We start from the raw sequence: 26,462 nt of genomic DNA on the forward strand, positions 1-26,462 counted from the left end.
TGTCGCCGCAGCGCCACTTCCGGATCTCCGGTGTCCCCGCTTTACCGGTCCGGCGCCCGCTCCCCGCTCCCCACATCGCCCCCCCTTCTGGCTCCTCCTTCCCCTCCCCCTGCACTTCCTAAAGCTGGGTCCCAACCGCTGGGGGGGGGCGGTGTGGGGAGGTGTCGGGGGCCCGAGGTTTCCTCCGAATCGGCAAGGGGCGCGGGCCGGCTCCTCCAGCCCGAGGACTCCGGGCCCGTCGCGGCGTCGCACGGTGGCGGCGGAGGGACAGTTTGTTTTGAGCACAGGCCGGGGCACACCCGGAAGTGGCGCGGCGAGGGAGCGGCGCCCACGCCGGCGGGGTGTCGGGTACCCGGGGTGCGGGGATGCCGCGGCGCGCTGAGGTGAGTGTCGGCCGCGGGGGCGTCGCGCGGGGCGGCCGCGGGGCCCGGGGCGCGGGGCCCGAGGCGGCGGGTCGGGCCGGGCTCCGGGAGGCGGCGGCCTTGTGGGGGCGCCGGGCGGGCGCAGGGGCGCAGCGGCCGCCGGGGCCGCCGCGCTCGGCTCTGCCCCGCTCGGCCGGCGACTGCAGCGAGCCGCGAGCCTGCCGAGCTGTTTCTGCTTCGGGGGGAGGCGAGCGGCCGCTGTGGTGGCGCCTGTCGCCTTTCGGTCTTTTCTCCTCCGGAGAAGCGCCTTCTTTCCCTCCCTTCGTGGCGCCACGGACGCAGTTCCTCCTGACATTTCTGTCTCGACCCCTCAGCCTCTGACGGACTCCCCTGCAGCGTAAACGATGCTGGAGTCCTACGTGACCCCCATCTTGATGAGCTACGTGAACCGCTACATCAAGAACTTGAAGCCGTCGGACCTCCAGCTGTCCCTGTGGGGCGGCGACGTGGTCCTCAGCAAGCTGGAGCTGAAGCTGGACGTGCTGGAGCAGGTGAGCCCGCGCTGCGGCCCGCGGGCCGCGCTGCCGCCGCGGCGGGAGGGATCCCTCCTTTCCCACGCTTTCCCTGTGGGTTTGGAAAACAATGTTGTTGTTTTCCCCCTGCTAAACCATTTTCTTTTTTTAGCTACCCTCAAACTAGATAACCTTCCTTTACAGGATTTTTTTTTTTTTAATGCTTTATCGTTAGTGACGGTGCCTCGTCAAGTAGGGAGACAGTTCCCTTGTTGTTGTTCGAATTGCTCAGCCACTTCTGCTCAGTTCTCAAGCCTTCGCGAATACGCTGCTTCACGTGGCTCAGATTCTGCGCGATGATATGACGCGACACCGCCCCACTCTTCTCCTCCGGGGCGTGGAAGCGTCCGGGAGAAAGCGAGGTGTTGAGGGGGCTCCTCTCCTCGTAGGAAGGATGACATTACCCGCGGCGGCCTCCGGGCGTTGCGTGGACGCGCTGAGAATGCCTGCAAGATGGAAAACTTCTTAATCACTTCTTTTCAGTTTCTTTCCTTTCCTTTCACGTCAGAATGCTTCGATGGAAATGAACTGTAACTTCGAAGTTCATATATTTATTACTTCGTTTAGTCGTAAATGAAGTAATACGAACGTATGCCAGGCATCTCTGTTAGGTTTGAGGATACAAATTGTGTGGAAACTCAGGCGAGTCAGAGACCAACCGTTTTTTAGGAGATGAGGAAAGATTTAATCTGATGGTGACAGTTATCAGTCATTTTTAGTTATACTTCACTGTTTCCTCCGTTATTGAATAATCTAGAGTTAACAATAAGAAGTAATACTCTGGCTCCTTCCACTTGCTCCAGCGTTAATTATCTACGGGCACAAATGCTAAGTGTGCAGCTCAATTTTTACATACGCACACACTTGTGTAACTGCCATCTAGATCAAGAAATAGAGTATTTCCTGCACCCAAAGTGGCTCTCCGGTGCCCCTTTGTAATCAGTAATCCTCGACTTCTGTTCTGACCTCTATCAACACAGGTAAGCCCTGGTCAGTTTTGGTCAGTGGTTAGAGCCTCGGCCCTCAGACCGAAGGGTCCCAGGTGAGATTCCGGCCAAGGGCACCTACCTTGGTTGCAGGCTCCCTCCCCAGCACTGGTTGGAGCATCTTCCAGAGGCTACCAGTTGATGTGTCTCTCTCACATCAGCGAGTCGCTCGCTCTCTCGCTCTCTCTCCCTCTCTCTCTCTCTCTCTCTCTCTCTCTCCCTCCCCCCCCCTTTCACTCTCTGTAAAAGTAATGGAAAAAATATATCCTTGGGTGAGGATTAAAAAACAAAACAAAAACCCAACAGGGGTAAATATTACCTGTCCTTGAATTGTAAATAAGTGGGACACGTGTCTGGCTTCTTCAACATTACGGCTAAGATTAACCGGCGTTTTTGCATGAGTGGTAGCTTGTTCTTTGTATTGCGTTGTAGTTGTAGTATTCAATTGAATAAGGATTCACAATTTACTTATTTTCCAATTGATGTACATTTGGATTGTTTGTGCTTTTGCCTATTGTGAGGAAAGCGCTTACAAACATTCTTGTACCTGTGTTTTGGTGAACACAGGTGTTAATTTTCCTTAGGTGTCTATCTAGGAGGTATTCGTATGTTTAGCTTTAATGGATATTGCCAAATAGTTTTGTGGAGTGGTTGTACCAAGTTACACTCTCACCAACAATGTATGAGGGTTCCCAGTTACTTCACATTTTTGCTATTATTTAATATGTTTGGTATTTTTTATTTTTATTTTTTTGGCTTTAATCATTTTTTACTTTTCAGTTGCAGTTGGCATACAATATTATATTAGTTTCAGGTGTATTCTCCAGTGATTAGGCATTACATAACTTACTAAGTGATCATCCCGATAAATCTCATACCCCTCTGACACCATACATAGTTGTTAGAATGTTACTATATATCCCCTATGCTGTGCTTTACATTCCCATGACTATTCTGTAACAACCAATCTGTACTTCTTAATCCCTTCACCTTTTTCACCCATCCCTCCAACTCCCCTCCCATCCGGCCACCATCAAAATATTCTGTGTATCTGTGAGTCTGTTTCTGTTCTGCTGCTTAGCTTATTTTGTTTTTTAGATTCATTTGTTGACAGATATGTATTTATTGACATTTTATTGTTCATATTTTTTATTCCCTCCCCTTATTTATTGGTTTTAGAGAGAGAGAGGGAAAGGAGAGAGAGAGACACACACATTGATTTGCTATTCCACTTATCTATGCATTCATTGGTATGTGCCCTGAGTGGGATCAAACCTTGGGGTATAGTGACGGTGCTTTAACCAACTGCGCTGCTCGGCCAGGGCCTCTTCTTCTTAAAGAAGACCCTTTAACATTTCATGTAGTACTGGTTTGGTGGTGATGAACTCCTTTAGCTTTTCCTTGTCTGGGAAGCTCTTTATATGTCTTATGATTCTAAATGATAGCTTTGCTGGGTAGAGTAATCTTGGTTGTAGGTCTTTGCTTCTCATCACTCTGAATATTTCTTGCTAATCCTTTCTGGCCTGCAAAGTTTGTGTTGAGAAATCAGCTGACAGTCTTATGGGAGCTGCGTTGTAGGTAACTAACTGCATTTCTCTTGGTGTGTTTAAGAGTCTCTTTGTTTTTAACCTTTTGCATTTTAATTATGATGTGTTTTGGTTTTGGGTTCACCTTGTTTGGGGCTCTGTGCTTCCTGGGGGTAAATCCTTCCCATTGATGTGCCAACAGCAATCAAGGCTCAATTACAACAGGACAGTGCATACATGTTTCTTTGTCTTCTCATTTTGGCAACCTCCCTGTGTTGGTTTCTGTGTATTAGGTAGAGCTGCTACATCTCCTGGGCTTGGTAGAGGGCCTTATGTAGTAGGTCCAGTGGTATAGCCTCCCCAATAACCTGAGCTGGGTACTCCAGGTATGATCCTAGGCTGATCCGCTACAAGGGCTGGCTGTGACCACCAACCACTGTGGAGGATCAGCTGTACAGGGGCCCACCCTATAGAGAAAGACTTACTTCAGCAGGTCTCTGGTGCCAGCTGAGTGTGTTGCTTGTGGAGGTGGTTGGGTGGTGCTTGAAGTTGGTTTGAAGCATCCAGCAGTGCTCTGGCTCTCGGGCTTCCCGAGAGGTGTTGGCCAAGGTCATCCGCTGCCTGTGTTCTGCCCAGGGCCACCCAGCATTAGCTACAAAGTCATCTGCACATGGCTGCTACTTGTGCTGGACTTGGAGGTCTCCAGGCAAGACCAAGCTGTGGACCAATGCCAGCTGCCATTAGTGCCCGGCCTGAGACCACTTAGTGAGAGGTATGGAGCACACCACAGGCAGATGCTGCTTGTTTCAGAGATTTTAGGAAAGTCTGAAGCATGAGCCAAGACAGGTCATTTGTACAGGTAAACCACTGGAAACAGCTTGGGTTGGCCTGCAAGCTGGTTGGGGCAGAATCTCAGGGAATCATTAGGGCAGGGAAACGGTGTGATCCAGGTTGATGGAGACTGAGATATAGCACCTGCCTGCTGGCTCTGTGGTGGTGGTGGGGTCCTCAGAAACGGAACGATGGCTTCTACCAGGACTTTTGTTTGGCTGCCCTCCAGCTCTTGCCCTGATGCCAGACAATTCAGTTCCTCCCTTTATGTCTGTGGTTCCCTTTAACCTGCTGCCCAAGTGCTGGAGCTCAGAGGGAGTGAGGCCAAGTAAGTCCATGTGCGATCCCTGTAAGAGGAACTGCCTGGGACTCGAGCAGCCCTGTGTCTCACTTAGCCACTATCTCTGATGGTTTTTACAGCCAGAAGTTACAGGGACTTCTCTTCCTGGCACTGGAACCCTGGGCTGGGGGTCCTGGTGTGAGCCTGAAACCCTTTGCTCCTCAAGGGTGACCTTCGCAGTCGAGGTACTCATCCTGATTTTTATCCACCACACGTGAGTGTGGAGCCAGCCCTTCTGTGTCTGCGCCCCTCCTACCAGTCTTGATGTGGCTTCTTCTTTAAATCTCTAGGTGTAGGACTTGCGTTCAGCTAGCTTTCCGGCGGTTCTGAATGATAATTGCTCTGTAGTTTAGTTATAATTTTGATGTGATTGTGGGAGGATGCATTTACCTACTCCAAGATCTTGAGTGGAAGCTTTGGTATTTTAATTTTAGCTTTTTTGGTGGTTGTGTAGTGGTATCTCATAATTTAAAATTGCATTTTCCTAATGATTAATGATGTTGAGCACTTTCATTGTTGTTCATTGGCTATTTGGATATTCTCTTTTGTAAAGTTTCTGATTCTTTTGCCTTTTTAAAAAAAATTGTGTTTTCTGTCTTATTCTTATTGATGTGTAAGAGTTCTTTATATATTTGGGAAATGAGTCCTTTGGCAGATATATATTTTGCAGTATCTTCTCCCACTGTGTGGTTTGTCTTTTTGCTCTTTTAAAAGTGTCTTTTGATGAATGGAGTTCATATTATTGAGGTCCAATTTATCAGTTTTTTCCTTTAACTTTTCATGTCTTATTTGATATCTTTGCTTACCCCAAGGAAAATATACTCTCCTTTGTTTTCCTTTAGAAGCTCTGTTGTTTTCTATGATTCATCTAAAGTTACTTTTTTGCACTTGAGAGGTGGAAATCAAGATTCTTTTTTTCCATTGATCATCACCATTTGTCAAACCATTCTTTCCCTACTGAACTGCAGTTAATTAGTTTAATCCTCAGAGATACTACTACTCTTATTCAAATTTTGCAGATAAGAAACTGAGGCACAGGTACATTAAACAAGTTGCCCACTGTCATCGGGCTAATTAAATAGCAGGGTAGGATTTAGATCCATGTCTGCTGGCTCCAGAGTTATTATTGGTCTTAACCACTTTTCCATACTACCTATATATATTTAGCTATATTGCTATTTTGCTAAACCAAGTAGGTGGGCAATTGTTGGATGATGAATAAACATAATATTTATCTTAACTTTCACAAATAGAGTTACAATAACTGTAAAAATGTTGAAATACAATCTAAATACAGTTTATTTTTTTCTTTGTTGATTTTTAACAAAAATTTTATTGGAAAGTGAAACAAATTAGTATAAAGTGATTGAGTGACAGTTATGTTTTCATTTTTAACCCTCTTTCCAATAATAATGGAAACCTGTCCGAAAACATTTCAAATTTATGACCATATAGTATCCAGGTACAATCTTTAGGTAAAGCTCAGTACGTTTTTTTTTTTTAAAGTTGGTCAACTTTTATTTTGTCAAGTCATTCTATCTCTGTTTTAGCCTTTCTTTCAACTTGCCTTATAATGCTATGCTACTTGTAGTTTATAACACACTGGGAGACATATTTTTAGATAGAGGTTTTATTTCTATTTGTTTACTTTTTTGTTAATCCTCACCTGAGGACATTTTCCCATTGCTTTTAGATAGAGTGGAAGGGAGGGAGGGACGGGGGGGGGGGGAGAGGGGAGAGGGAAACATCGATGTGAGAGAGACACAGCAATTCGTTGCCTCCCACACACACCCCCTGACGGGGCAGGAGAATAAACCTGCAACTCAGCTATATGCTCTAGACTGGGAATTGAACCCATAGTCCTTCGGTTCATGGGCTGACGCTCTAACCGTTGAGCAACACTGGCCAGGGCTAGGTGGAGGTTTCAAACAATATACCATTGCAGTTATCTCAAGCACTGCTGTCTGTCTACTACGATGACTACTACCACCACTACCACTACCATATATGACCCTTGTCACATATTAGGTATTATATATTATTTCCATTCATTAGAGGAAAGAAACTCAGGCCTAGACAGGTTAAGTAGTTTGTTAAATGTAGCTTTCACAATTGGTTTTTGTAGTTTAATAAGTTATTGGTGCTACTTTCTGATGAACAATAATTGCCAAACTATTTTTGTGTTGGAAATTTCATTTTATTATAAGAAAGTAATTTGAATATTAGAATGAAAAAATATTAAGCACTTAACTTTTATTTAATATTTTGTATCTTAAGGAATTGAAATTACCATTCACTTTCTTAAGTGGACATATTCACGAATTGAGGATCCATGTACCATGGACAAAACTGGGTTCGGAACCAGTGGTAATCACCATCAACACAATGGAATGCATTTTGAAACTTAAAGATGGAATGCAGGTATGAAATTATTGTTTGTATTAACCAATTTTATAGTTATTAGTGTTTAATATTTCTTTAACTTTTGCGATATGTCAGCTTTTACATAAATAAATGTTAGCTTATATACTTATTATTTTTTATATGCCTGTGAAAGTAACATAATTAGTTGCAAAAGGGTGTTTTCAATTTGAGTAAACTATCCCAAGAGATATTTTCATACTAATTGCACTTAATCTGATCATAGCCCTAATAGGGATCATGTAGATTGCTTATTACCTGTATCCACTAGAAGTGCAGCCTGATTGTGTCCAGTTTTTGAATTTTTACATGGTAATTGCATAATTTTTTATTTACATGACATTTCTAAATGAGGTGAAAATCTTAAGTTCTTTTTTGGGAAGATAAAAATATATTGAATTTGCCTTTATATACCAGATTTCATTGTTGCCTGAAGTTTTGGCATCAGAAACTTGATTTTTTTCTGACTTATTTATTCTTTGACCCACCTTACATTTCTTTTTGGTGCTTTATTATAAAAGTGTAATACTGATTTTAAGGAATTCCTACCAAACATTTTCTAATCTAGGAAGCAAATAGGTCTGGACAGCAGCTAATTGTGATAATTGTTTTCACTTTCATCTTGCAGAAAAGTAGTCTCTGTTATTCATTTTTACTACTTTTTCCTTAACCCACATTTAACTTTAAGTTTTAGGAAGGCTTTTTGGAATCAAATGAATTGAAGAGATTTAGTAAATTGCCGATTTTCATAAGCACCTTAAGGAAATGTTATTGTATCCTAAATATACTTAAATCTCTGTGAAATTAGTTAAGGTTATTTATGAAGTATTAAAATCATTTCTTAATTTAAGTAGATTCTTTGAGTGTCATATCAACTGACTGGGCTGAATCTTTTTTTCCTTTAAGAAATCTTTGATTCATAACCTGTATTATCCATTTACCTTAACTAATGTAGTTCCTGGAAGTAAGTAGACCAATGCTATATATTCCCATGAAAATTTATTTTGTGAACATTAAATATTTTGGAGATTGATTTATAAATCTGTAGATAGTTATATTGCAACAAAGTTTTATTTTACATTTATATTTGGTAATACTTAAGTGATTCTTAGTCATCATCTGTCCTTGGAATTTAATTTTTTTTAAAAAAGTCTGGACTTGGTTTTGGTACCCATACAGTGCTGCTTATTATGAGAAAAAAAATCCAGACACTAAGTATTTTTTCAACGGGTAGGTGAAATTTTCAAAGCCAGATGTCCCATAAGAAACACATTTTAGAAAAGGCAAATTACAACTAATTATAGAGGCTGCAGGAAAAGATTTGTAACACATGACTTAGTGCCATCTAGAACTAATATTTGATATTGGACCATGCAGATGGCTACTGCAGGAATGATCCAGATTTCCTGCTTGCATGGTATTTGAGACTTGAATTTTGTGGTGTGTATAGCCAAAGGTCAAAGTGTCATGATTGTAAACCACTCTCACAACAAGTATTTTTTACAGATGTTTAAAATTTTAGGTAGAAAGGATTTGTGAGAATTGTGGCTGACATTGGACAAATTATTCAGCTCTGTATAACCCTGGAGAGTAATACTTGGGTTTATGCTAGTGATTGGAATTAATTTTTAGTAAAAGCATTACAGGTGAAACACATTTGTAAACAGTTTATTTTCTTATTTGGAGCCTTGATTAGTAAAGCAGGAAATTAAATTAAAAATTATATGTGTAATAGTAGAACCGAATAGTTTAAATTATTTCAAGTTATTATAGAATCACAATGAAGAAAAAACTTATTTTCTAAATAAAATTAGTGTGGGATGGTAGGTTAAATGAAGGGGTCTATTAGAGTTATAGATATTAAATCTGTTAATGTAATACTATTAATATATGAGAATATAATAAAATCTAATTTAAAAGTTAGAAATCTGAGGTTTAATTCAGGAAAGGTCATTATAAAAATATAGTATGCTAAATGCCTTGGTAAGAAGGCATGTCTGAAGTTTAATTCTACCAACATTAGTGGATTTTCTACTTGTCAATGCACTTCAAAAATATTGCTGAGATGATTAGATAATTTTCTCCACAAAAGACAATAATAACCGAGATTGATAATGATTTGATTGTGACTCTAGTGATAATAGTTATAATATACTGCCTTAACATATCTTTGTAACCAGTTTTAATTATAGAGATTTTTATTCATTGAGAAGGTGACCAAATTGTGTTAGGTAAAATTAAGGTCACCTTGATGTTCACTCTGAATTATTTTCAACATATTTGTATTGCACTCAGAAAATATTTATTAACTCTTTGCTCTTGAGTCTGAGAGACATACATGTTGTCAGTTCATACTCACCTTTTGATTCTGCAGATTTTATTCATTGTGAACTTCTTTTTTCCCTTCTTTGGGCTTCAGATACAGAATTTAATTTATGACACCATGACATATCATTGCCAGTGGTCCAAGTCTGACTTGTTTGTTTATTTAGCTAGTTTAGTCTGCTTTAGTCTAATAAATACTTGTGCACCCAGCACACAGCTCAAGGATGAAAACATTACCAGTAACTTACATTTAACTATGTGCTCCTCTCCTTTGGCATATTCATGCTTGTGAGCCTCTGTGGGCCTCATCTGTAAAATAGGACAGGACTTGCTACAGAAGTCTTTTATTCCATGATTGTATATGCTTTCTCTGCTGTGTCAATAAGTCTTGCAAAAAGCTTCTTCAACCTAAAGAGAGTAGTAAACTTGTATTTATTTATTTATTTATTTATTAATATGTTTTTATTGATTTCAGAGAGAGGAAGGGAGAGGGTGAGGAGATAGAAACCATAATGATGAGAGAGAATCATTGATCAGGCTACTCCCTGCACACCCGATACTGGGGATTCAGCCCGCAACCTGGGCATGTGCCCTGACTGGGAATCAAACTGGTGACTTCTTGGTTCACTGGCTCATCACTCAACCACTGAGCCACACCAACCAGGCTGCCTAACCTATTTTAATGTAGTTTTTAAATGGTCTAAAATTGACATTTAATTTCATTAAAGTTAAAATCATTAAATAATAAAAGCATATTGTCTTTTCTAGATTATGATAGGAATTTGTGTGTTGGTGATTACTAAAAATTGAGAGAGCCCTTAAACATTTATGTTGAGGAGTTGACGTTTTTAGTGTGGACAGTATAGTTATTGTGTATATTTATATTTTCGTCGTGTAGAATTAGACAATTAGAAAAATGAAGTATTATTTAGTGTTAAATTACCAGATACCTTGATGAAGCAATACTCAAATAATTTGAGCCTTTAAGTAAATGGAGTAATTTTCTGTATTTAGAGACATGAAGAAAACAATTTAATAATGAGTGATTAGCAATTAAATTATTAGAATATATATGTGTGTGTGTATGTATATGTGTGTGTGTATGTATATGTGTGTTTTCATGTATAGTGTGAGGTGTGTATATGGCTAATCAATTCTCCCTGTACTATTTGAATGGTCTCTCTTCCCCACTGATTTATAATGCCACCTCTGACATATTTCTAGTATTAATATATAGGGTTTCCCAAAAAAATGTATACACATTTTTAACAGCTAATAGCTCAATTTTGAAAATGAAATGTACTTTAATAAACTCTGCCTTTATAATTATTTAAAGTGTGTGTATACATTTTTTTGGGATACCCTGTATATCTGGGCCTATTCCTGGGCTATCTTCTGTTCCATTGTTTTATTTGTTGAAATTATTATAGTTTTATAATAAATCACAGTGCTGTAGGAGGGGCAACCTCTACTTTACATGTTGTATGTGTATATATAGATATTATTCATATCTACATGAGAATCCTAATACATTTATTTAAAAATCTTTTAAGGCTGTTCTAGAATATTAATTGTATTATGACTGAATTTCATTAATTTCTTTGGTTGTTCTGGTATTTGATTTCTTTGTGTGTGTTAGTGGTTTGCCAGGTTATTTTGAATTTATCTCTTTATTTCACCATCTTTTCTCTCAAGCCCCTTTTTTGCTTATCCCTTCTTGTCTATTAGTTTTACAATTACTTCCTCTGGTCTCTAATCTAGAACTAGGTCTTATTTTGGCAATTCAGGGCTCCTAAAGTGTTGATATTGGATGGTGTAGAGTTCATTGTCTCCATATTTATTTGTGAGATTTGTTTTCTTCTTACTCCTTTGCTATACTGCTTTAATATAAAACCAGGTAGCAGTTGACAGCAGCTTTTTTTTGGCTTTAAGTGTTGGGGGTTTTACTACATTACTGGTATGAAGTATTGAGCTTTGTAATGGTCTCCTGCCTTACATGGACTATTTTAGTTACTGAACAGGGTTAGTCACCCTGCACCATCAGAGCCAAACATTAAACACTAGGAATTGCAGGGAGAAAGATTGGCTATTTTATTATGAATGGCGCCACCCAGGAGAACAGGAAGCTAATCTCAAAAGTCTGAACTCCAAAATGGTGTGTAGGTTACAGATTATATAGGGCAAAATCACAAGACACCAGTGGGTTAGAGGTGTGGGGTTGTGCTGTGAGCTGATTGGTTGAAGGTGAGGTAAGGGTAACGAATCAGTTCTTCAGGTATTGAGGACAGTTCTGAGGTCTGTGCTGGTTTCCCTTTGGTTTCATGGGAAAGTAGCCTGGGAGTGTTCCACGTTTGGGCTCAGGAGCTGAAACAGGATTTAGGTCACAGTGCTATCTTTAGTCTGCCAGAGGTCAAGACCTTGTGATCATTAGTTAGCTCTAGGTTTTCTGCTGCCTTGGGGGTTGCTGATTATCTGGGGAAAAGATCTCTGATTTGTAGAGCTAGGATTTAAAGCTAAATTTACTCCAAGTTTCTCGGTTTCATTTTGAGTTTTCTTTATTTCTCACCTGCCTCTGCCAGCTTTTGCACCTTGAGCATACCCCTGTCTCTTCTTCAGCCTGATTCACTGCTTTATTTGCTCGCCAATATTAAATTTCTTGCACTGATATTCTTGGTGGAGACCATTTGCTCTAGCTTCTTATTTACAGCCTAATTGCTCTCTATTTTACCCAAATTGCACTACTTACTCTCTTTCCTATAAGACACATGCTTTCTTCCTTTCTACCTTTGTTTAAATCTTCCACCATTTTTTTTTTTCTTCCTGAAGGGCACAGTCTTTTCAAACTTTATGTTCTTTGAGACATTTTCCTGACTTCTCAGAATATATGGTACTTACTGTACTGTTTAGTTGGCCTTTTCTCATAGGGATGACAATATAAAAACGTGGTTAGAATTGTGCCATTTAGTAACAGTATGATTTTGAACTTAATTAACTTAATTTGATTAATCTCTTTATGCTTCAGTTTCCTCATCTTTAAATGGGGATACCTTTGCACAGGAAGTAGTGTCTAATTAATTTATAGCGTTGTTAAGAGGATTCTGTGATGTGAATGTAACGTGATTACTACCAGTAGGTGACTGGTAGGAAGTGCCATAAATAAAACAATTTGTTCCTTTTGTCTCTGTTTTTCTCCCTTTCTGCCTTTCTTCTTCCTTCCCTTTCTCCCTGCGTTCCTGTCTTTCTTTCAAATTTAGTGCTTATGGGAAGGGCTTTTTGGTCAGAAAGATCTGGGTGTTTGTCTCAGCTCTCTTACTTCCTGTCTTTTTGGCCTTGGAATGTCTCAAGCTCTAATATTTTCATCCTTAAAATACTTGAGGCCTGGCACAGATGAGTGCTCAATAAAGGTCAGTGCTGACTAACTTAAATTGCTCTTACTCTTTTTATACATATAAGTATTATTAAGTAGGTAAGTAAAGTACCGAGATGAGGGTATACCACCTACTTATTTTTTCTCAAACTGCCTAACATACTTTTTTTTGACCAGGTATTCCTTACTGAGGGAAGTACAGTTTTATTATTCTGTTCAAGCACCAAAATCCTCCTAGTGAATTCATGCTAAAAATTAGATGGTAGAATGTGGTTTAGGCCAGAATGCCTCAGTATATACTTTTGTTCTTTTCTCCCTTAATTTTGGCCAGTTTAACCTGAATCTAAGAGTGGATCTAACCACTTAAATTCAGTAGTTTAAATAAAGGGAGGAGGAGAGGTTGGCAATATGATGTTCACCTACTGATAAGAAGGAAAGGGATGTCACAGGCAATAATAACAAATTTTCCCTAACGTGTTGCTGTTGGCTGGCATAGTTTGTTCTCTGCCTGGGGCAGTATCTGGGTCAGGTGGCTGTGTGTGTGAAAAGAAGCCATAGGACAGATGGCAAATGATTGTATCATCTGGGAAAATGGCTCTGTTCCTGAGTAGCAGCACACAGGTGTTTAGAGTTAGTACAGTGATTTTTTTCAGTGTTAAAATGCAGCCTAATGAATGTTCAGCTTTGGCCTGTCAGGTTAGCTAGCCCTCCTTTGGGAAGATTAAAGGAATGCAAGGGAATGTCACCTTTCTTCTTCCCCAGCATATCTTAACTCTTATCCATACCCTTGATGGGACAGAAGATGGAAGCAGCAGCCTCTGTGGGTAAAAGTTGATGTGTGAAGAGAGAGGGGGCATACACATTCCTCCTTTACTTAAGAGTACTTGGCATTTTTTTATGACTAAAATTAAGTTCATTAGTATTGCTGTCAGGGTAGAGGTGAACCAGATTCTCGTTTTTCCCTGGCTCGCTCTTGTGTTCTCCAAGTGTGTGCTTCTGCTTTGGTGACTTGATTTGGCTCTGACTTTCTGAAGTAGTATTACTCTCAGACATTCTTTATTGTATCTGACAACTGCCATTGCACTTGCCACTGGAGAGGACAGATGAATGCTCCTAAGAACTTTGTGGCGTTTATTTTCTAGGTCCTCACATTGTTTTGGGAGCTTTTGGTGACTAGAGCTGCCAGGTGAGCCTCAGTCCTTTTGTGCTTGCCGAGTTTGGTGCCATAAGGCGGAAGAGCATAAAGCACGCCACTTCCTAGTTCCACCTTTCAGTGTCTTCTTCTTCAGCTCTTTCTTGCAATTTAACCCGTTTGTTTTTAAACAAGGACTTGGAATGATTCATTCACCTGTTTTAAGTTTTGCCCTCAATGCTATTCACACCATTGTGAATCAGGGAGCTGACAGTTTTCAAGTTTTAATTGACTAGCTCCGTAAAGGCTAAGGTGAAAAGTATGCTGCATGATCCCATGATCTGTCAGTATGAAAGTAATAGATCTACTTACATACAGTGTTTACCACATTTTTCCCGTGTTAGGAACTTTTGCAAGGAAATGACATTCTTTCTTGTTTCATGAGCAAAGGATAGTATGTTCAGAAATAGCTATGTGGTCCTCAAGAGAAAACATTCTTTTGCCATGAAACATGCTTACCAGACATTTTGGAAAAATTGCAGCCTAAATAAGAAAAAAATAACTGTAATGTGTTTGGGGTTAAAAATTATCTCAAAACATTTTAGCTAGTGTATTTGAGAACAGAGTTTCATTTATTAGTAGTAGAGCCTTTCGATGAAGTGGAATGTCTAATAGTTCAACTTGATGCATACTGGTTAAAAGCAGATGAACTCAAACTAATAATGGAAGTAATCCCAGTTTTTTGGGTTTTTTTGTTTATCTTCACCTGAGAATATTTTTTTCCATTGATTTCTTTTTTTTAGAGAGGGTGGAAGGGAGGGAGGGGGAAAGAGAGAGAGAGAGACACACACATTGATTGGTTGCCTTCCACAGGCACCCCGACCAGGGCTAGGGATCAAACCTGCAACCCAGGTACGTGCCCTTGACTGGGAATTGAACCCTTGACCCTTTGGTGTGTGGACCGATGCTCCAACCACAGAGCCACACTGGCCAGGGCAGTAATTCCAGTTTTAATAGTAAATATTATAATCTTGTTTTGTTGTTTTTTCTATTTAATTTAGTTGGGTCAAATTGAATGGAAGGTCACTTGTAATTGATACAATTAAAATATAATTGAAATGAAAATAAGTTCAAGCTATCAAAAGGATTATTTTCTAATTATACTGTGTGTGCAACCATAATTTTCTATCCATAGTTGAGAAAGAAGTGTTTATATATTTGATGACATTTGTTTCATAGTATATATTTTTATGAATACCACAACTAATGCTCATTTTTAAAGCACACTGAAATTTCAGGTTTATTATATATTTTGTTTAAATGAAGTTATTTAGTTTTTCTTTTGAATAATAAAAACCTGTAGTTTGTAGAGAAGCTTTATTCACTGTGTGTGTTTTTTTAACCGTTTGAAAACTCATATTTAGCCTATGTTCTTTACCTTTTTTTGCTACTAATTTTTGAAAAATAAAATAAAAATAATTTGTTCTTTCTTTTGCTTTAAAATGTTTGTCATCTTGTGCATGCCAGATTTATTGGACTGCACTAGTTTTAGTGCACTTTGGCTGGAATGTTTATTATGACATCACTGTAATCTATATACAGTATGTGATTTCAGATGGTTTCAGTGTTAAATATTTTTATAATTATGCTAGTTTTGGCAGTTCACATGGAACTTTTTCACATCTCTTTAATGAACATGTTTTACTTCTGGGCTTTTGAGACAACCATATGTTTCAAAAATTAATAATAAGCTTTTAATGTTAACGTTGTGCAGAAGTGTATGACTGCAGACATTTTTAAGGATGTAAGTTGAACTAAAAGTAATTAAACTAAAGTTTTATTCACAGTAGTAGTCTTTTAGTATTTAGAGACTATAACATCCCCCCAAATAACAGAAGATGTCATTATAAAGATTGAATGGTGAAGTTGTTTTGTGGAATGAAACATTGTGGCATTTGTTTTGCATTAACTTAAAATGAATATAATTTCATGGGAAAATTTTCTTTGTTGTTTATGATAGTAAATCTTTTACTTTTTGATTGTATTGAAGCTTCAAACAATTTTTTTTTCTTTTGCTAATATATTACTAGTATTTGAAATCATACTATCATGTAAAAGATTCATCTTTTATTATTGTTCCATTCTCGTAGGATGATATTGAATGAGAATTTTTGTTTTCTAAAGGAGGTCTTATTATTCTTTTTGCCTGTCTTTAAAATAAATACAGGATGACCATGAAAGCTGTGGTTCTAATTCTACCAACTGTAGTACTGCTGAGAACACAAAATCATCAGTAAAACCTCGAAGAATTCAGCAGGTTGCTCCCACAGATCCTGATTTACCACCAGGTAACTTCTAATGGGCTTGATAAAGCCAAAATTTCCATTGTTATTACTTATGACCCTTTGTAGAATATACACGTTTAGTATTCTTTAGTGCTATGAAATATTTAGACTCTCTGTGCATGTAATTTGCTGCATGAATTCAGAACAGATTGAGTCCAGAGCCCTCATGAATGTTTTTCATTCAAATTTTGAATTTCTTTTGCAGCAGGTTGTTCCTTAAGTTTGTTTCCTATATCCTCTCTTGAACAAACTTGCCTCTGATTTCCTACTCATAGTCTTTCTGTTTCCTCGCTTCTTGATAAACAGAGAAAAGACACTATATTATTCTGAGTTTCTAGAAACTATAAAATTCACTAACAGAAACAGAATTTTTTAACTGGGAGAGACCATCTGTTTTATTTACTGGAATTTTTATTTACCTGGAACAGTAGTGACTTATAAATAAAAGTTGCTCTATAAATATTTAATAAAGAAAAAAACAATAGTCATTACATGTTAGCTCTGTGGCCAAAGTACTTTGCTGTCTTTGTACAGTTAAGAATTGTTTATCAGTCACTTCTCTTTTGATTTTATTTATCAGTCATTTCTTTTTTCTCAGATGTAGGTGACATTGATAAACACTTGTTTACTGAGCTGAAGATTTGTAGGGTTTCTCCTGGTTTTAACCTAGTTAATTTTGACAGTCTGCTGCCACCATTTGCTTTACCTGTAAGAGGCTGGAGTTAGGTACACAATTTCATAGCCCTCCTCCCTCAAGTATATGTTCTAAGTTATGTTTGAATTGAACATTTTTAACTCGTGTTATAGTGATATTAATGCTTGATGGTTTGTATTCTTCAGAACTCTACCTAAAAGGCCTCGCTAATCTCTCTGGCTTTAGAATAGATTAATTGCTGTAGCTGGAGAAGGTGCCAGAAGATATTTTAGTAATGAAAATTTCTAATTCTACTTAGTGTGGTGATTCTGGAGCTTTCTAAATTTTTTCTTGCTAATTAACTCCTTGGGAAAAACTCCTGGTGTATTAAATTAACCTATAAATTAAATTAAACTGTAGCTTATTCTTATTAATTGGGCAACCTCTTTACCCCTCCAAATTTCTGATTATATATCGCTCCAAAATTCTTATACTAGCTTATCGTTTAGTGCTCCCTCCATCAATATCCTGGCAAAGAATAATCAGTTTTAGGTTTAACATTTGAGTCTCATTACATTTTTTCCCTTTTTTGTTGTTAATCCTCACCTGAGGATATTTTTCCATTGATTTTTAGAGAGAGTGAGGGGGGCGAGGAGAGAGAGAGATCAAGGCATTCATGTGAGAGAGACACATCAATTGGTTGTCTCCTGCATGCACCCCGACCTGGGGACAGGATCAAACCTGCAACCCAGGTACATGCCCTTCACTTGGAATCAAACCTGTGACCCTTCGCGACACAGGCATCAGCTCTAACCACTGAGCCACACTGACTGGGCACATTTATTTTCTTCTAAGAAACAACTTTTTTAAGAAAAATTTAAAGCTTTGGTCAGTTGTGAATTTCACAGATAACAACCCTCTATGGACTAACTTGCATGTACTCAAAATAGGTCCCAGATTTTTCATGATTCTTTTTAGAGCCTGTATTAGAATTTACACTGATACTCAGAATTAGGAGAATTGGTCTATTTTAGGAGCATAAAACATAAAAACATAAATGTAATATAAAACATCCTATTTTTAGTGGCATCAAACAGAGCTGTGTTCTACCTGAACTACTTGAGGTAGCTTTTGCATTAACATGTGCTTTTCTGCCTTACCTAATAGGAGGACTCATACCCTCTTTTATGCTGACGGTAAATCAGTTAAGGAGTTGCTTTAGGAAGTAACTGAACTTGTTGGGCAATTACTGGGAGGCAAAGCAGCTAAACTTAATTTTCCAAAAAATAAAAGGGATAATTTGAGAATCCAGTTGGATAATGGTAAATCATTTTATTTCCAGGTTAACTCATGGTTATTTGAGGACTAATTTCTGGTAACCGCATCCTGCCCAGGAACTATATTAATGTCCTTTCACGGTAGAGGTGAATTCTTGCTCTCAAAATTTTCTAGAGCAGAGTTATTTCTTTTAGTATCTGTGTTTACTGTTTTAAGAGTTTGAACATTTACATTAATCCAGAGATCCTTATTGAGAAAAGTTTTGGTGTTGCCAATAGTTGTTTGTTATACACCCCTGAAAGTTGGGTGACTTTCTAATAGGAAATGACTATGAGTCAATATATAATATTTTCTTTGCAATCTCTTATTGATATCTAGAACGGTCTTTTTCAGGTTATGGATTCTGACCGATTAGTGCATTATGAAAACAATTTAGTGGGTCATGGTGGGAATTTAAAAAATATATGGCATAGAATAGAGAAACTGGTAGCGTACAGCATGCAGTAAAGGATAGTAATATTTTAAGAAACTTTTGCATATGTATGTGCTTGTGCTGGGTAATGATGTAATATTTCTTACTGTGAGAGGGGTCAAAAGAGTTTGAATCTGACTGATTTGAAGCATACACATTTTCTTTCCGTTGATAATATATAAGCCAAGACCTTGAGTTATTGCTAATAATAACAGCTTTGAATTGTGAGCTTAGCATATCCTGTAAAATATGCTGACAGTTCTTATTTAAAGACAAATTTTAAGGATGTTTCATTTATTTATTTATTTATTTATTTATGTATCTTTCCTAGGCCTTCTCTACACTTTATATCTCTGTAAAGAGATACTATTTCTAAGCTAGATACCTGGATTATTCAATTCTGTGCAGGCTGAAGTGTATAGCCTTTAGATTTTATTGAAGTTCATTATAAGAAGCAGCCTTTTGTGGGTTGCTTCTGCATTTTCCCTAAATTGGCTTTAAATTAGGTTATGCTTCAAACTATTACTTTTCAGTAATCTTTAAGATATCTAGTGTTTATATTTTGCTTATTACAGAAAAGGTGATAATTTTTATTTTTAACACCTGTGTTGCATAGTAATTGCATGGGGGAATATGCAGAGGTGTGCAAAAGTAGGTGTTCAGTTGTGAGTACGTGAAAGAATTTATTCTTGTATTATTATTTATTAGTTATTGTATTATTTGCATTACAATTGTAAAGCTACTTTTGTCCACCCAGGTACATTCTAAGGTTGAAAAATTTGATGTTTAAAATTTCTTTTGGAAGCTTAATTTGTTAAGCATTATTTTAGTATCTACTCTCATATGAGTATTTGTTACCTTAAATTTATTGATATTTTGTATGTTAATTTTATAGCATATGATAATTGCCACTCTAAAAGCTGCTGATAGTTTCCATGTACCAGAAAAACTTGAACTTAGTGGTTTTACATTCCTTTCCCTTTTGTATCCATTGGAAAGGAATGAAGGAGTTGGTTTTTGCAAACATGTTATGGTTGAATAGATTTAAATAAGCTTCCTCCCAGTAGGTGTTAACGTTATCAGTTGCTGAAAAAAGTTGATTCTTTTTTGTCCAGTGAAGTTCTGGTTTAAAGAATACAAACAGTTATTTCATGAGATAGCTAATATTTTAATTAGTTTTTATATAGTTTTTATTGTGGAAAATGCATTTGAATAAAGTGAGGTTTTACATCTTTTTCTCCTCTTTTTAAATGCTGTTTATGTTTTATTTATATTTTTAATTAAATTTCTCAATAATATATCTATATTCACATTTATTGTTTGAAAAACTTCTGAGATTTTGGAGTATCCCACAGTAGCATAAAATTAAAAGAGAACTTTTGGACATTCTAGGCAAGCTATGAAGAAAAAGAATCTTCACAAATTACTTTTGTTGTTTTAAGTTTTTTATAAAAACAGTGATTTGTGATTCCCTTTCTTATTTCTTTGTGTTTCATTATGCTTGTATCCATTCTATTTCCTTTCATACTTTTCTTTTTTCTATCTTCTGTTATATTCTTTTTTCTTCTTTTTTTGATTCTGTCTACATTTCCTTCATCATTCATATTCTCTCCCCTGCCCTGTTTTAGTATCATATATTAGTGAGTGGCAGTAGTTGAATCCATTATGATGGTTATGTTTCTCCTGTTTCTTCCTCTAGGCCTAGCTTTTTAATATCCTTATGGCTATTTAAAGTAGGAATAGAAGATGATAGCAGGTTCAAAAAAGAAGCTTAAAGCTATTATTTTAATATATTATGTAATCAGCATATAGTAACATAGTTTCATTTGGGAAAATGTTTACTAAAGTAGGCAGAAACCAAAGTACCTGTAGTATAGGATAATCATTGATTGTGATCTTGTAAACGTGGTTTCTCTTAGTACATGAACACTTTATTACAGAGAACCTCTTTGTAATGGTGTTTGTTTGGCTGAATCTGCTGCTTTTTAGCTGTTACTTTGGCAAACCTGTTTACCTATCTGAATGTTAGTTTCCTCTTTGCAAAATATACTAAGCATACCCACCTTTCACGTACATTGTGCTCAATAATATTTTAAGACATGGTTATTTGTTGACTGACTTGTTGCTAATTGCATTCTCTTTTCCTGTATTATAGGTTATGTGCAGAGTCTGATTAGACGAGTTGTAAATAATGTAAACATTGTTATAAATAATCTCATACTAAAATACGTTGAAGATGATATTGTTCTTTCAGTCAACATAACGTCTGCAGAATGCTATACAGTAAGTGAATTATGGGATCGTGCATTCATGGATATTTCTGGTGAGTAAATGTCAAGGATACTATAGATTTTCCACTATTGAAACCATTTTCTTGGATTCTAAACCTTACTTGGGCCAACTGGCTCTTAGATGAGCCTAATGAAAACTTTATGCCTTCAGACTGGAAAAATGTACATATATAAAATCTAGCATGCAATTACAGGAGGTTAATAGACCCTTCGATTAAGAAATCCCAGACTTGTTTTTTAATATTTTTAATTTTTTCTTAGCTGTAACATGCTTATTTCAAAGGTGATATGTAGTATTTTACAATGCTGTGGGTTATAGCAATAAAAACTGAATAATATTAAGTTAAAATTTTTAATGTTTTTGAAGGAGGAAAGGGAGTGTGTTGCTTTCACATTACTTGGTAATGGCAGACAATCTATCTGACTGATTTATGTTTTAGGTTTGTATATTCCAGCGTACACATGGGAAACTTGAAACTTCCTTTAGTTATTACATACTCCACTCTCCTACTGCTTATCTTAAAAGAACTAAGTAATAATATAATTTTAATCACTACCATTTATTTATTACTATTTTATTTATTATGTTCCACTGTTTTATTTATGTTAGTGCAGTGCTAGCTGTACAGTGCTAGTTAGTACAGTAAACTATAGCTGTGAAGAAAGTAGACCCTCCTTATTAGTTTCATTAGGAGAGATGTTACATAAGTAATAATATTTTTTGATATACAATATATCTTCTGATAGAGTAAGAAATGGATATTTTTCGAAAATATCTTAAGGAGACTATTGTGAGGCTCTTTTGTCTGTGACTTGCCATGGTATGTATGTATTTGTTAAAAGTGCTGGCACTAATACACAAGAATAAACTCAAAATGGATTAAGACTTAATAAATTGTGAAACCACAAAAATCCTAGAAGAGAAGATAGGCAGTAAAATTTTAGATATTTCTCAAAGCAATATTTTTACCAATATAGCTCCTCGGGCAAGGCAAACAAAGGAAAAAATAAACAAATGGGACTACATCAAACTAAAAAGCTTTTGCATAGCAAAAGAAACCATCAACAAAATGAAAAGTTGAGCCTACTGAATGAATGGGAGAACATATTTTCCAGTGATAAATCTGATAAGGGGTTGAACTGCAATAAGATATCACTTCACGCCTGTCAGAATTACTATCAATAATTTAGCAAACAAAGTGCTGGCCAGGATGTGGAGAAAAGGGGAACCTCATGCACTGCTGGTGGGAATGCAGACTGGTGCAGCCACTGTGGAAAACTATGGAGTTTCCTCCAAAAATTAAAAATAGAACTGCCATTTGACTCAGTGATCCCACTTTTGGGAATATATCCAAAGAAACCCAAAACACTAATTTGAAAGAATATATGTATTCCTGTGTTCATTGCAGCGTCATTTACAATAGCTAAGATTTGTAAACAGCCCAAGTGCCCATCAGTAGATGAGTAGGTAAAAAAATTGTGGTACATTTACAATGTGGAATACTACTCAACCATAAAAAAAGGAAATTTACCTTTTGTGAAAGCATGGACGGACCTGGAGATTATTATGCTAAGTGAAATAAGCCAGTCAGAGAAAGACAAAAACCATATGGTGTCACTTATATGTGTAATCTAATGAACAAAATAAACTGATGAACAAAGTAGAAACAGACTCATAGATACATAGAACAGACTGACAGCTGTCAGAGAGGAGGGAGTTTGAGGGACTGGATGACAGAAGGTGAAGGGATTAAGCAAAAAGAACATACACACAGACAACAGTGTGGTGGTAGCCAGAGGGAAAGGGGTTACTAGGATATACTCAGAAATAGTGTTATCGAAGAATGGATTAAAGCGTATATATATCTTTATTTTTTTAAATTAAAGCGCATATATATATATATATATATATAAATTAAACCATATTGTCTTGTTTTGAAGATTCCCATGCTTATAGCATGGGGTAGCTACTAACTTAAATTCACTGACCAAGTAAACTTGGGCCAGATATTTTTACCTAGGAATAGCTTCTTAGGAATAAAACTACTCATTTGCTAAAGGTTTCATTTTCTAGTTTGATACTTTACCAGTAATTGTTACATTTTTATTACCTTGAAAACAAATTTTATACTGTTATTTATAATTTCTTCATTAGTTATTATTTAGAGCAGTGCTAGTCCACTATAATTTTTATGATGATGGGTATATTTTATATCTTTATTACCCAGTATTGCAGCCAGTAGCCACATGTAGCTGTTGAGCACTTGAAATGTGATTAGTGCAACCAACGACCTGAAATTTTTTTTTTTTAATCTTATTTTTATATGATTTTAATTAATTCACATATAAACTTAAATAGCCGTGGCTACTATATTCGAAGAGTGCAGGTTTAGAGCATAGCATCAGATTTTTGGTGTAAAAATAAATATTAAGTGAGTGAGTGTTACTCAAAATGTTATTTTTAGTATCGTTTCTCAGGAATTTCATTTTATTGTTATTTAATATCTCATTGTAGAATGTAATGAAATTTTCACAAGTTTTGTCTTAAATTTGTAGTTTAGCCGTCAAGCAAGTTGGGGGCAAGCTACTTTATATATTTGGCCTCTAATTCTTTATCCAGAAAATGAGGATTTTTGTGCCTATTTTATAAAGTTGTTGGGAGATTTAAATGATATAATAAATGAGAAGTTCTTTACATAGGTTCTGGCATCATATATTTAATGCTCTCTTAATCTTATTTGCATTACTATTTGTACTAATAAATAGTTGCCTTTTTCTCTAACTTTTTTCCCCCTTAAAATGTTTTTCTTTTCTTTTTAGCCACTGATCTGGTGCTAAGAAAGGTTATCAACTTTTCCGACTGTACAGTTTGTCTTGATAAACGAAATGCTAGTGGTAAAATAGAATTTTACCAGGATCCTTTATTATATAAATGTTCCTTCAGAACTCGTCTGCATTTTACGTATGATAACCTAAACTCCAAGATGCCGGCTGTTATTAAGGTAGGTCTTTTTCTGGGAGTTGATTTGCATGTCTCTATTTTGTTTATTAGCTCCTGTATATGCTAATTATTATTAAAAATCAAAGAAGAAATTAACCTCATAAATATATATGCCATTTGTTTTTGTACAAAGTTTTAGTTATAAGTTTTATTTTATATGATTTACTACATTACATTATATTTATAGCTTTTTGCATTATGTGTTCTAGTGGAGATTCTTGGGGACCTATTTTTTTCTGTGACTATAGTTTCCTTTTTAGTTTGTCCAGCTGTTTGTTAGTGTTTTTCTCTTCAAGCAGATAGAGGAGATCATATAAAAAAGCCTTTATGCCCACGGTGGACTGATTATCAATCTGTATTTAGTTACAGTTTGTTTAGCATGACCTGATGGCTGGAGTTATTCCCTCTTCTTTTTCTTCCATCAACTTATAAGGCTTGATTTGCTAACCTGATATCTTACTGGTTCAGGAAATATTAGCTTTTGACCTGTGCTTTCGAAATGTAATTAAAACCTTAGAGTACGGGAATTTTTCAGGTGAAGTCTTTTAATACATGTGAAAATTTGTTGTTCTCCAGGGAAGTGGTATGATTATCAGTGTGTATAGTTAGTTCCAAGTGTAATCTTTTGTTCTTTGATTACATAACAGTTCTCTAAACCTCTATCTATATATGTATATGAAAATTCACATAGTGACTTGTGATCTCGTTAACTAAGTTTTAATGTGCAATGAATTTTTATTATTGAATTACATGCCTCTGAGTACTAAAATTTTGTAATGGAACGGTTGACCCTAAGTCTGAACACTGATATTGACTACTGTGCTTGTTTGGGTATGGCTGAATAAACTATTTTTTACATTATAAAACCCCCAAACTTTTGATTTTATGTAGCTCTGTGATACTTAAATTTATATTTATACATGAAATCCACCTGATTTTCTTTGGTAGTGCTCAGTCATGAGTGTTTTACTTTTCCATAACTCTTTATGGTGCCAGGTGGGTACTTGAATTATCAGGGGGCTCACTTTGTAAATTATATAATTGTCCCATGCACCAAAAGGTTGTGGGTTCGATTCCTGGTCAGGGTGTGTGTGGGAGGCAGCTGATCGATGTTTCTCTCTCTCTCTCTGTCTCTCCCCTCCTTCTCCTTCCTCTCTCTAAAATAAATAAAAATTGTTTTTAAAAAATAAAATTATCAGATAGACTCAAATTGAGAGACCTTCAACAAAATATCTGACCACTACTCCTTAAAACTGTCAAGGTCATTGACAAACTAGAAAAGACCAGAGGAGACTAAAGAAACATGATAACCAAATGCAGGGTGGTATCCTGGATGGGATTCTGGAATAGAGAAAGGACATTAGTGGAAAAATGAATGAAATCAGAATAAAGCATGGAGGTTAGTTGATAGTAATATACCAATGTTGGTTTCCTCGTTGTGACAAAAGTACCACATGGTGACAGAATGTTAACAGTAGGGAAACTGGGTGAGGAATATATGGGATCTCTCTGCATGACTTCTGCAATACCTTTATAAGTTTAAAACTATTTTAAAGTAAAAATTTTATTTTTAAACATTTAAGCAAAATAAAAGGATGTGGAAGAGAAATCTCAAATGAAGAAGAGGTTGACAAGTCTGTACTGCACACTTCTCCCCTCCTTTCCTTCCTCCCACCATTTTCTTACCTCTTCATGGTCTGTTTAGTGTATGATTTTAAGGTCAGTTTTAAGAAACCTGTACTCTTATTTGAATATGGCATTTTGCACCCCTCCCCGCAATACAGCTTTCTTCGTCTTAAAGTACAGTTTTTGTGTGCCTTTAGCTCTAAAAATGTGATGATTACCATTACTTCTTTTTCATGTTTTGTAGACACTCAAATACCAGTGAGTCAAAATAAACCTTCCAAGAGACTTGACTTTATGACTTAATTGGTTTTATTCCATGTTTATATAACAGCAGGAAACCATTATACTGAGGCTGTGTTTATATTCCATTGATTTCTTTTCCTATGAGGAGAACTCTTTGATTGACTGTTACATATCCTATTTGCTAGTAATTAAAGTTATTTCTTTTTTATAATTGATTCATGTTATAAGTTTTGTCATGTTTAAATCTATTATTTAAAATTTGTTTGAAAAACTTTCCTGAACATATATTTCCCTTGGTTTTTCATATTTGACTATAAAATTTTTATTATGTTCATACTTCCCTAGCTGTAATGTTAGTATTTTCCCTCTTAACATATGTTTTTAGGTGTGTTTGTATTCTTTTTGGTTAATAAAGCTGGAAAGAATGATTAAAACTTTACTAAAATGACATCATGAAACTTTTATTCTTGGTTGTGACAGAGATCTTTCTGGTTTTGGGGAGAGTACTACCATACTCTTAACATTATACAGTGGGTACAGTAGTCCCCTGGTTTTGCTTTCCATGGTTTCAGTTACTCTCGGTCAGCTCTGATCCAAAAATATTAAATGTAAAATTCCAGTTATAAATGATTCATAAGTTGTTGTGTTTTAAAAAACTTTTAATTGCATTTATTGGGGTTATACTGGTTAATAAAATTATGTAGGTTTTA

At 36.6% G+C, this 26,462-nt stretch overlaps 1 protein-coding gene across 4 annotated transcripts in view; it reads left to right on the forward strand.

Moving 5' to 3' along the window:
- Positions 1-286: 286 nt before the first annotated feature.
- VPS13B (vacuolar protein sorting 13 homolog B) overlaps positions 287-26,462 on the forward strand; it is a 454,216-nt gene continuing 428,040 nt past the window's right edge. For all 4 annotated transcript variants that reach the window (XM_087825303.1, XM_087825300.1, XM_087825302.1 and 1 more), the window contains exons 1-6: positions 287-383; positions 737-913; positions 6,895-7,038; positions 16,090-16,210; positions 20,747-20,914; positions 23,703-23,884. In XM_087825303.1, the coding sequence (XP_087681429.1) occupies positions 767-913; positions 6,895-7,038; positions 16,090-16,210; positions 20,747-20,914; positions 23,703-23,884 (762 nt within the window). In that variant the 5' untranslated portion in view covers positions 287-383; positions 737-766. The remainder of the gene's footprint in view (positions 384-736; positions 914-6,894; positions 7,039-16,089; positions 16,211-20,746; positions 20,915-23,702; positions 23,885-26,462) is intronic.

The sequence above is a fragment of the Miniopterus natalensis genome, chromosome 16 (assembly GCF_054644295.1).
Source record: "Miniopterus natalensis isolate mMinNat1 chromosome 16, mMinNat1.hap1, whole genome shotgun sequence".
In the NCBI taxonomy this organism is placed as follows: Eukaryota; Metazoa; Chordata; class Mammalia; order Chiroptera; family Miniopteridae; genus Miniopterus; species Miniopterus natalensis.